Genomic DNA, 11,320 nt, shown 5'->3' with positions numbered 1-11,320 from the left:
ATCATGATCTATAGTGTCGAACGCAGCACTAAGATCAAGTAAAACTAGCAATGAGATGCAGCCTTGGTCTGACACAAGAAGCAAATCATTTGTAATTTTAACAAGTGAAGTTTGTGCTATGATGGGGCCTGAAACCTGACTGAAATTCTTCATAGATATAATTTGCTTTGAAGGAAGGAGCACAATTAAACAGACACAACTTTTTCTAAAATTTTAGACATAAAGATTTGAAATGGGTCTGTAATTTGTCAGTTCAATAGGATCTAGTTGTGGTTTCTTAATAAGAGGCTTAATAACCGCCAGCTTGAAGGGTTTTGGTGTCATGAATCCTGTCCATGGACTTCTGTTCAATCACCACCAGAGGTCACCCTTCCATTACATTGACTCTCGCACTACACAAACTATTGCATGTCATCCCGGACTACATATCCCATCATCCATTGCACTGAATGCACACAGCTGTAACCAATCACACATTCACTATATAACACTCACTCAAACAACCATTCACTGCTGAGTATTGTAAGCGCACATCACTCACCTAGCGATAGCTACTTTACGGAGCCAGTTCCCTGTTCTTGTTTAAGTATTTAGTTCTAATTTCCATAGTCTAGTCATAGTCTTGTCTTGGCTGCTTTCCCGTGTTACCTGATTATTGCCTGTTTATCTTGAGTTAACCCTTTGCCTGCTGTTTCGGACTGTGTTTGCACCTTGCCTGGACTCTAGCTCGTGTAATTGGATAACCCCTCATGTCAAGCACTCTGGATATTGTTAGCCGCTTATCGACCACGTCCGTTTTGGATTACTCTGCTGTCTTGCCCTCAATATACCTGTTTCCAATGTTTGATTTATGCCTGTTTCTGACCACGTCTCCAGAATAAAGCTTTGCACATAGATCCGCACATCTCACGTCTCGACAGCCCCGTAACATTTGGGATGTGACCTAAAGACAACGACGAGTTAATATTGAGAAGCGGTTCTTCTGCTACAGGTAACAACTCTTTCAGTAATTTAGTGGGTACAGGATCTTGTAAACATGTTGTTGGTTTAGATGCAGTGATAAGTTTATTTAGCTCTTCCAGTCCTGTAGTTGTAAAGCACTGCAGTTTTTCTTTGGGTGCAATAAATTAAGCTGAATTACAAGACGCTGTAGATTCTACATGCACTACTAAACTGTGAGGGAATATTTAGTTCGGGTGATATATTGTCTAGTGTTAGTATTAAATAATATGTTGTTTGTTCAAGGAGGGGAAAACGCTTCTCTTTCTGTTATCTAACTCCAGTATTGTTAAATGTAATGGCACTGTCTATTGCACTTCAAATGATCGCTTGTAAATATTGTTTGAATTTTAATTAAATACATTTCTCACACCAGTATTTTGTATTTTAAATTAAATACATTTGATGAGCAAGTATTTGTAATTTGCAACAAAATACTTCTCTGGAAGCAGGGTGGAGTGCTTTCACTTATCCAGTGGAAGTCGGCTGTCGAGGCTTCACTGGAGCCTCCACTCAATGGCTCCTGAAGTCTCTCGGTGTCAAGAGGCTCCAAGATGTCAAAGGCAATTAAAGATCTGACAGAGGAGGCAGAGCAAGGGAACTTCTGGCTCTGGCTTCAGAGAAAGGACAAGATGTGGGGCAGTGAAGGATCCTACGGTTGGCTGCAGGGGGCAGTAGGGAGACGTCCATGCATTTCACTTCATTTTTGTGCTGTATTGTTATTTTGTGTTCTTTAGTGCATACAAATTTTATAATCACAGTTTCCACTAAAATACCACGAGTACTACAGTTCCTGTTAGTGTGATGAAAACTGTAAATTGTCACAGGGAGCACTGTATTATCCAGGCATTTTGGTGTAAAAACAGAACTATTCATAAAGAACTTGGTATTTTCCAGTACTAAGTCATAAAAAAACTAAAATAACATTACTTCCCATAAGAATTTCTAACACTACTACTGTAGTAACAGATACTGCTGTAAGTATTTTGGTGGAAAGTAAGGTTACCATCAGGGCCGCATTAACCATTGGGCTAGACAGGGCTGAAGGCCCGGACAAGGAGGGGGCCTGTGATTGGCTGTGGAGTAGACTGACTGGTCATCGGTAGCGCCGATTGCCAAAGTCCCGCCCCTCACTTATTAGTGCTATTATTTAGTGGAGCTTTTCCATATATTCCATGCATTACCTTTAGAGATTAAAACGTCACGTTTGAATTTGGCTTACCAATCAAATGCATGTATTCTATGTTTTTACTTTTGAACGACCCGTGCACCATGTATCAATCAGGTGATCACTGCAATGTCAGCACTCACCTCTCTTCAGTTCATTCTGGCATAATCTGGAAATGGTCATGCAAAGAACAATTTCGATAAGTAAAAATGTAAACTATTCTTAAAAAGAAAGTGAGAGAGGGGCTATTCTAAAAAAAGAGGAGAGAGGGGAAGGAGTAGTTGTGAAACAGCAAGTGGACCGGGCACATGGAGCAGATAAAAACACAGCGTCATCGTCCCCACAGATTTTAGGCTAGTTTGATTAACAAGTTAACAACTTGATGGATGTATATTGCTTTTTGTGTTTGAACAAAGTATATTCGCTTATGGGTTGAGAGATAAACCGGTAGAAATATATCCGTCGTTTTGAGCGGCATGATGTAGGTTAAGCTTTTAATTTAAAAGCATTTTAAGCATTGTAATTTTAAAAACAAATTTAACTGTTCAGGGAGATATTTGCCTCAAAAAACTCCTAAGTTGCTACTTATTAATAGTAAGTAAGGTAGTTGTTAAGTTTAGGTATGTGGTCAGATTAAGGGATCTAAAATATGGTCATGCAGAATAAGACATTAATATGTGCTTTATAAGTACTAATAAACAGCCAGTCTGCTAGTAATATGCATACTAATAAGCAACTATAGTGAGAATGGGTCCTTAAAATAAAGTGTGACTGTATTTTGATATATTTGTGCGACGTCCTGAGGGGAAAAAAAAAATAATAATAAAATAAAAAACACGTCTCACATGAAGGTACAATAGTAACAGAAACACCCCAGCTCAAATTTCCCGGAGATTTTATAGTCACTTTCTCTTATTTTTTAGGGCCTGGTGATGTGCTTGTGTAACTTTTAGTTCATACTTTGTCACAGCTTAGCATGAGTCATTCATCATGAGGCTGTAATGAATTGTGGGAACATTTGCATAACATCTATGACTTTATTTGTGCTGCTTCAGATTCTCCATCTGCCCGTTACTGTATTACCACAACAGCAATGACAGCACAGTGTTGTTCCCTATGGCTATGAAAGAAGTTTTAGCTTTAATGGTTTATCTGGATTAGCTTATTTTTCCATTCAAACTCTCATGTTACAGTGTAATTACCAAGGTGTTTAGTATTGATAATGAATATAATGTATTTAATTTGTAATTGTTTTGTGGAGCAGCTTCACACATTGTTATTGTAATTACTGCAGTAATGACTTTTTATTAACATGTGATATCTGTGGTTTGGCCCGTATCATGTAAGGTCCCTTATAGGAAGATAACGTCAGAAAGGGTCTTGATGTTGTTTCATTTCAATCTTAAACATGCCAAAATTTGACTGTAAAAGGTAGAGTGAGAAGTGGTTATAATAATAATAATAAGGTAACACTTTATTTTGATGGTCCCTTATGAACATTCTGTTGACAATAAGTAATGTTGCACCTACATGTCTAATAACTCTCATCAGAATATTAATAGACTGTTTGCTTAATATCTGCTAACTCTTTATTGTAATGGTCTCTCAACAGACATTCTACTGACTATAAGTAACTTTGCAAGTACATGTCAACTTATTCTAACCCTAACCCTACCAGTCTACTAATACTTCACTAACACTCTAATGAGAGTTAGTAGACATGTAGGTGCAACGTTACTTATAGTCAACAGAATGTGTTAAAGGGACCATCAAAATAAAGTGAAACCAATAAGAATAGATCCTAAAAGTATATGTGTGTGTGTGTGTGTTGTAGGCCGGTGGAGGAGGCGGCGCAGGGGGAGTGCCTCCTCTCTGGGGAGGAGCAGTTAACCCTCATCACAGAGAGCATGTCCATCACCTCCTCTGATGAGGAGAAGCTGCAGCTCCTCAACAAAAACACTGAACTCCGGAGACTCAACAAAGAGGTAGAATAAACCACCGGATGTGACATCACCCCTACAACTCCATTTTCAGAATCAGCTACATAGTGTGTCTAGTTCACAATACTGTGAAAAAAAAGATTAGTTGGAAAAGAGATAGATTTAGATCAATTGGAAAACAAACATGCTTTCAGGGTTTTTTTTAATAGTCTTAAACTATAAACTATAAAACTGCATCACTATAAACTATTAAACCATTTTACTATAAGTTCTAAGTTTCTCACATATTGTATCTATTTGGCAATTAGGTGACACATACAGTGGTAGTAATTAATTACCATATTCATGAACCATAATATTTATATGACAGTCAAAAGTATGTGGTCTAAGTGGACACCTTCTGGAGAAAAAATACAATTTTTTTTTTATGTCAAGAAAGTAAGGTGTTGTTTTTGCAAACATAATCTATTCAAGTGTTTTGTGTAGGTGGGTCAGATTTTGCTGTGTTTGTGGGGATCAAATGTCCCTACAATGAAAGTACAGTTAGCCAACGACCCTATATGGACTAAAGGGGCTTAAAAATTATGTCATGAAAATGTAAAAATGTAGAAATATTTCTGTATGAGTTTAGGGAAAGTGTAATGTTAGGATACGTCAAATGCAATTAGCTCAGTGTGAAAACAACAAAGTCAGCGGAAAGTCCCCACACTGATATAAAACTGCAGCGTGTGTGTGTGTGTGTGTGTGTGTGTGTGTGTGTGTGTGTGTGTTAGCTGATGAAGCTGAACGAGGAGTGGGATCACATCTATCACAGCACGAGTGTGGGCCTCCAGCAGCGTGTGGCGGCCCTCGAGGAGGAGAGCAGGGCCCTCAAACAGCTCAACAGCCGACTGCTGCTCAAAGTAGAACATGAACAGGTATGTGGGCAGAAGAACGCTCTCAAACTGTTACGGCACAGCTGCTTTAAAGGCCAAGTGTGTAGTTTTAGTGTCTCTACTGTCACTAAACAGAATTGCAAATATTGTTAGTTTACCTAGAAACACAGTCTGTCAACGGTTGAGCAAACAGTCACGCTCTGAACCCACACCACTGGTTGGACATGTTTTTTTTGTTTTTTTTTCTTTGTGAAGCTATTTCTACCTGATCTGAGTCGTAATATGATTTGACTCTTCACTAGAATAACCTGAGGTAGTCTGATTGATTCAGTCATATCAATTTTTTTAAATATTTTACAGTTTATTTATTTATTTGTATTTATTTATTTTTGTATTATTTTATTATTTATTTGTATTTTATTTTATATTTTATTTTATTATTTTATTTAATTATTTTTGGAACGTTGACCATGATGATACCAAAGTGCAAGTGATTAAATCACACATTAGGCTAATTAACGCTGAATCACCGTCTGGTTGTCAGTTTACTTTCATGTGCAATTTTTTAAAAACTAAAATGATGCTGCTAACACATTTTGTGCATTTGTCTAAAAAAACACACTGTAATTATAAAATGCATTTACAGTAATAAATAGAATAGTGCCATTTTCTAAACAGGATCAAATATAAGCTCATAATGCAACTATACAAGATCCTGGATAAGCATCCTTGTTGGTCCTGCAGCAACATTCCCATTAACCAAACAGACTTTTGGTTAAGGTTTTGGTCGATTATGGAGTTATGGTTTAGAAACGATGTGGAGCCACATTTAAAACAGCATAACCTGATGTAAGGTGCACACTCCCTGGTTCTGTAAGAGATGTGAAAAGCAATATGTGTGATGAGTCACCTCTCACCTGACTTATTACATCTGGATGGCTTATATTTGAAGAAAGCCAGAGGATATTGGAGTAATTAGTTCAGATGATTGCTCTGCATGGTCGAGAGGCAGGAATATGAGGCTGTTTTGCAGACTAACCCTGATCCCTTATGAAGCTCACATGCTCCAGGACACTAAAGCTCAATAACACACTGCTAAAGACATTTGAGAGAGGAATTATGAACGAGGCCCTCGTACTCTGCCAGTGGACAGATCTCATCTGCAGAGGTTTGGTAGGACTGGTGGTTAGCCAAGTGTTGGTCATTTTAACCCAAGTTGGGAAGTTGGTTTGTCAATTGCAAGTAATTTAATGCTAGAGGTCGTACTCTGAACCTCAGGTTCAGCAACAAATTCTCTTCTTATCAAGGACCATTTTTGGCCAACCTGGTCTCATAAAAATACGTACCTCTGGGTACTTTTCTGCAGCACCGTTTTTACGTACCTTACTGCACGTTTCGCCGCAGTTTCAAACGTGAGGGTGACGACCCGACCAAATTCAGTTGGTCGGGTCGTCACCGCTGCGGAGGGACACATACCTGCGTGAATCGCCAGAGACATAAACTTAGAGAAGTAGCTCCGGTTGGAATGTTCTTCCGCGGGATGTGTGCAGTTCTGTTTATTAACCGCTAGAGCGCCAAAAGTTACATAGTGCTGCTTTAAAATTGTCTTAAAGTCATAACATAATATTCTTCAATAATTGTGCGAAAATTACGCTTTCTTAATCGAAACTCTGTAAATTTGAGTGAAAAGGAATAAAAGGTGTCGGAGTTTTACTGCCTCTAGTGTTCATTTCTTTTGGAAACTGCAGTGATATGTACTTATTGGAGATCTCGAAATATTAAATCTTTTAAAGGTTAGGTTACCTCATAATTAAATTAGCCATTTATTTCAGCAAATATGGACTTCTTATGTGGACTATATATATACTGTATGTGTGTACTTCCAAATATGGTCTACTTTTATGATACTTTTATGGTGCTTTTTTGTCAATTTTTTGATCACTGTATGCATCTGTTGTATGAGAAAATGCAGCATGAAGATTCTGCTAAACAGCTTTTTTTTATTTTGTGTTCCGCTGAAGAAAGAAAGTCACACGAGTTTGGAATAACCTGATGGTGACTAAAAGATGACAGAATTGTCTTTGTGCAACTTAAACAAGTTTCCAGCTCTAAAGTGTTTTGGTTCTAAATGGAACCTTTATTTTTCTAAAAGTGTGGCACATTTGGTGTTTTTTTCTTCTGTGGTGTGACTGATGTTTTGCTGTGGATCGCTCTGATTCAGAAGCAGATCCACGAACAGACTTTTGCATGTTTGTATTTGTGTGCGCAGAACAAGAGGGAATATTATGAACAAACACTGATGCAGGAACTGAAGAAAAACCAGCATCTGCAGGAGTATGTCAGACTGCTGGAGAGCCGACTGCACCAAACAGATCTTCAGCAGTGGACTAGAGGAACTCAGGTGAGCTTACAGAATCAATCAGACCAGTTACAGTATGTTATCCTTTAACATCTTCATTGAATTTTTTTTTTCCTTTGGAAGACCCCAGATATCAGTGGCTCCTCAGACTGTCAGCTAGTGCAGAGCTTGTCTAAGCCGTCCCTGGACATACGGTCGACTCCAGCACTTCCTCCGTCACTGGGCACAAAGTCCAGTCTCAGACTGGCTGGTATGGGATTGGAGATGCAGTCTGACCCTATGAGAGAGGTTCAGGATCTTAAAGAACAGCTGGTGGCACTGCGGTGTCAGGTGAGTATAGGAGAATAAGGAGCTCATACTTCATATATATTCATACATATTTAGAGACTCAAACTGAGCCAAAATATGCGATTTGCTGCAGTTGCTGATATTTATGTGGCCAAAAAGTAAGATGAAATTCTGATAGCTTGTACATATGTATTATAAATCATCACTCTATATCTGCCAATAATATGTCTTAGTAAGCTGATATTTAAATGATCAAAACATATAATGCAATGCAATCCAATGATGACTGAGAGATGAATTGAGAAATATGACTAACAATATAAAAGTTATTCTTCTGTTTACTTGCCGCCATGCGATCAAGGTGGACGTTTTTACAATTTTCTTTTTTCTTCAAATAAAAAGTATGAACTGACTGTGTGCAACAGGTTTTGTCATGTTGATCATTTAGATCCCTTAGAAATGTGCATATCAAATATGACATAGTTGGCTTTATAGAGTTAAACATTAAACATTAGTAAAGTAGGTAAACAGAAGGTACAAATATTTACATTTAATCATTTAGCAGACGCTTTTATTCAAAGCAACTCACAAATGAGGACAAAGGTTAATTTGGGGGTATAATATTAGTTTAATATAAGTAATAGTTTAATGTAAGTAATATAAGTTGCATTTCTTCACTATTTTATACAAAAAAAAAAAATCGGCTTCATAGATGTTTTTTTTTTTTTTACAAAAACAGTTTACATTTAACACAGTAGCACAGTAAAATAGTCAAATCTCTGTTGTAGGTGTAATAGATTTGACTTTATCCATCCACAGACTAAAATCTACGAGGCTGACTATAAAACCGAGCAGAAGGACCATGAGCGCATGCTGCAGGAGAATAAGCGTCTGCGGCGCCGAGAGGCAGACATGCGTCAGCAGATGGCGCTGCTGCAGGAGCAGGTGAGCACCGAGAGCAATCAAACACCAGATCCCACGATACTAGCTCATCACTGGATCCTGTCAAACACATCTTCCTCTGTTCGGAGGTCGATTCCTCCAATACGTGTACTAACACTTTCTACTAACTATAAGTAACTCTGCAACTCCATGTCAACAAGCAGTCATTAGTAGACTGTCTGCTTAATATCTGCTCACACTTTATTTTGATGCTACACAAACTGACTATAAGTAACTTTGCAAGTAATTTGCCTCAAAAGAATGACTTACAAAGATACATACCAGCTACAAGTGTATGCACTACTTGCTTTATGCAAGCACTATATAGGATAAATCACTATACAGGATTTACCCTATTATACTTTATCGACACGAATTGATAGGTGAAACAACAAACAGCCACCCACAAATAGTCTATAAACAAAGCATCAGGCTGTCTTTGAGTTCACATAAAAAAACGGTTAAATTTACTCGTCGTCAGGCTACAGAAGAATACCATAATTCCTCCGTTCAGTTAGGCCTAAGACATCGAGAGTCACGCAGACCTATAACAACCCAGCCACAACACATAATTGTGAATAACATGCCTTACCTTAACACAGAATCGACCACAGAGTCCAGCGTTTATATTTTTTCTACGAATCTTTGAGTTAACATGTACTAAACATGAGTGGAATTTGCACCGCAGCGCCCCCACACCTTGATGCTCATGACAAGAATAGCATGTATAGTTATCTTTATTGACGTGAATTAGGTTTAAATCGCCGTCATGCATGAATGAATGATATTTTTGCAATTTTACACATAATAATCCACGATTATCACATTACACAAAACTGAAATTGCACGTCAAAATAACAAATTGTTGATATTTTTTGAGACCCCCAAAATTTCACAAATCACGTTTTCAGGGGAGCCCATGTCTTAATAAGGGGAGCCGAGCTCCACCTAGCTCCCCCGTAGTTCGCACCCTGGTCGCGTTGCATCTGGTGTGGCGGTTGTTTGTTGCTGGAATCTCATCGCGTCATGTGTAGTTAGGACACTGTGTTAGTTTCTCATAATAATGAGATGCTTTTTTCGTAATGACGACTTAGTTTCTCATAATAATCATCTAACATCTCATAATAAGGAGAAACTTTGTAATTATGACACATACTGACTATGCGCCAGTGTTGCTGATGTGGGCCTCCGTGTGATCCATGGATTTTAAACAAATAGAGCAGTATTTCAGACGGGGACTAACAAATCGTGAAATACTAACTCTACTGAAATAGGTACATTGAGTCAAATTTAGCAATCACATCATTGAGTGAATTTTGAGTAAACACCAGCTTTGGAGGAGGAAGAACAAGACTGATGAAGCTGATGTTGCAGCTTTCATTCAGCAACAACTACAAACATCAAGGAAGTCACATGGTTACAGGTGGATGCATCAGAAATGCTGGCTCAATGGAATTATCACAGACAGAGAGACTGTGCGGGTGACTTTATGTTTGCTAGACGGCGAGGGAGTTGATCTCAGGTCTAGGAATCGACTTTGCCGGCAAGTGTATTTCAGCCATGGACCTAGTTATGTGTGGCATAGCAATGGATATGATAAATTAAAGCCATACGGAATAGGTATAGGTGGTTGTATAGACGGGTTTTCAAGAAAAATAATGTGGCTCGAAGCTTACAGAACAAACAATGATCCTCGGGTTATTGCTGGGTACTTTATGACAGCTGTCATAGAAGCAGAGGGTTGCCCTAATATGGTGAGATTGGATCTCAGTACAGAGAACGTCAGTGTTGCAGAGATGCAGAAATTTCTGCATCATGGAACGCATCCTGACTCTGCTTGCATCAGTTTTGGGCCGAGCACCAGCAATCAACAGATTGAGAGATGGTGGCTTACACTAAGAAGTCAGTGCATCCAGTTTTGGATGAACCTGTTTGACAATCTAAAAGAGGATGGACATTATGCTCTCACATTCTTGGACAAATGTTTGATCCAATTCTGTTTTCAAAACTTAATACAGGTAAGTCGCATTTTATTTTGTTCACTTGAATTTAAGTGTATTATAAAAATGTCTGTTTAAACCTGTTGACTACAATTACTTTGTATCTCACAAGCAGTGTTGGGTTGATTACGAAATGCATTCTGGTAGATGGCGTAACGTACTATAAGTGCAGTGCAAGACTCACTCACTAAGGCAGTGGTTTGCCACCACCTACTGTCGGTTTTAATTTTGTATTTAAATGTATAATTATATTTTTAATCATTTCATATTCCTATATAAAGTTCATATATTTAAAACATTTATCTCATAACATTTTTGCAAATACAGAGTTCTGGCATGAAACTCTAGATGGAGCAGTCCGATAGGTCTAACTCAATCTGACCTAATGACATCATCACATGGCACAGCTGATTGGTTCTCTCCTGTATCGGTAGCCAATGAGCTCACTGCTCAACATTCAAACATATGACTAGTGCTTGCCGTAGCAGTTGCAGCTTGCTTCAGAACAGCTTAATCAACATCTAAGGTAAGTGAATGCTCTTCTAATCCATATCACTGTGTGTATTGCGTGGTCTGCCTAATTGAATTAAAAAATGAGCAACCATAGTCAAGTTTAAACTAAGTGTCATGTTAGCAGTTTGCATTGTATGCAGGAGTTCATTCAGGTCAGTCCACCCAGGGGTTTTTGTGCACTGTAACTTTGACAACTTTTATCTGCATGAGACAGTAAAATGGCTTGCGTAGGCCAA

General features: G+C 38.3%; 1 protein-coding gene and 1 pseudogene across 1 annotated transcript; both read left to right on the top strand.

Moving 5' to 3' along the window:
• Positions 1-1,553: 1,553 nt before the first annotated feature.
• On the top strand, positions 1,554-8,699 carry LOC107675423 (uncharacterized). The gene is made up of 7 exons (XM_016469754.1): positions 1,554-1,633; positions 4,002-4,152; positions 4,881-5,024; positions 7,252-7,383; positions 7,465-7,671; positions 8,449-8,574; positions 8,661-8,699. The coding sequence occupies exons 1-7, from the start codon at positions 1,554-1,556 to the stop codon at positions 8,697-8,699; spliced, it is 879 nt and encodes a 292-aa protein (XP_016325240.1).
• A 1,071-nt stretch (positions 8,700-9,770) lies between these two features.
• On the top strand, positions 9,771-10,589 carry LOC107675422 (uncharacterized; annotated as a pseudogene).
• The last annotated feature ends 731 nt before the right edge of the window (positions 10,590-11,320 follow it).

Source organism: Sinocyclocheilus anshuiensis, unplaced genomic scaffold (assembly GCF_001515605.1).
Source record: "Sinocyclocheilus anshuiensis isolate Anshui unplaced genomic scaffold, SAMN03320099.WGS_v1.1 scaffold2008, whole genome shotgun sequence".
Taxonomy (NCBI): domain Eukaryota; kingdom Metazoa; phylum Chordata; class Actinopteri; order Cypriniformes; family Cyprinidae; genus Sinocyclocheilus; species Sinocyclocheilus anshuiensis.
This window is presented reverse-complemented; position numbering and strand designations above follow the sequence as displayed.

Coding starts and splice junctions, on each gene's coding strand:
- LOC107675423 (XM_016469754.1), top strand. CDS start 1,554: ATGTCAAAGGCAATTAAAGATCTGACAGAGGAGGCAGAGCAAGGGAAC. Junction 4,153..4,880: donor TCCGGAGACTCAACAAAGAG/GTAGAATAAACC, acceptor TGTGTGTGTTAG/CTGATGAAGCTGAACGAGGA. Junction 7,672..8,448: donor TGGTGGCACTGCGGTGTCAG/GTGAGTATAGGA, acceptor ATCCATCCACAG/ACTAAAATCTACGAGGCTGA.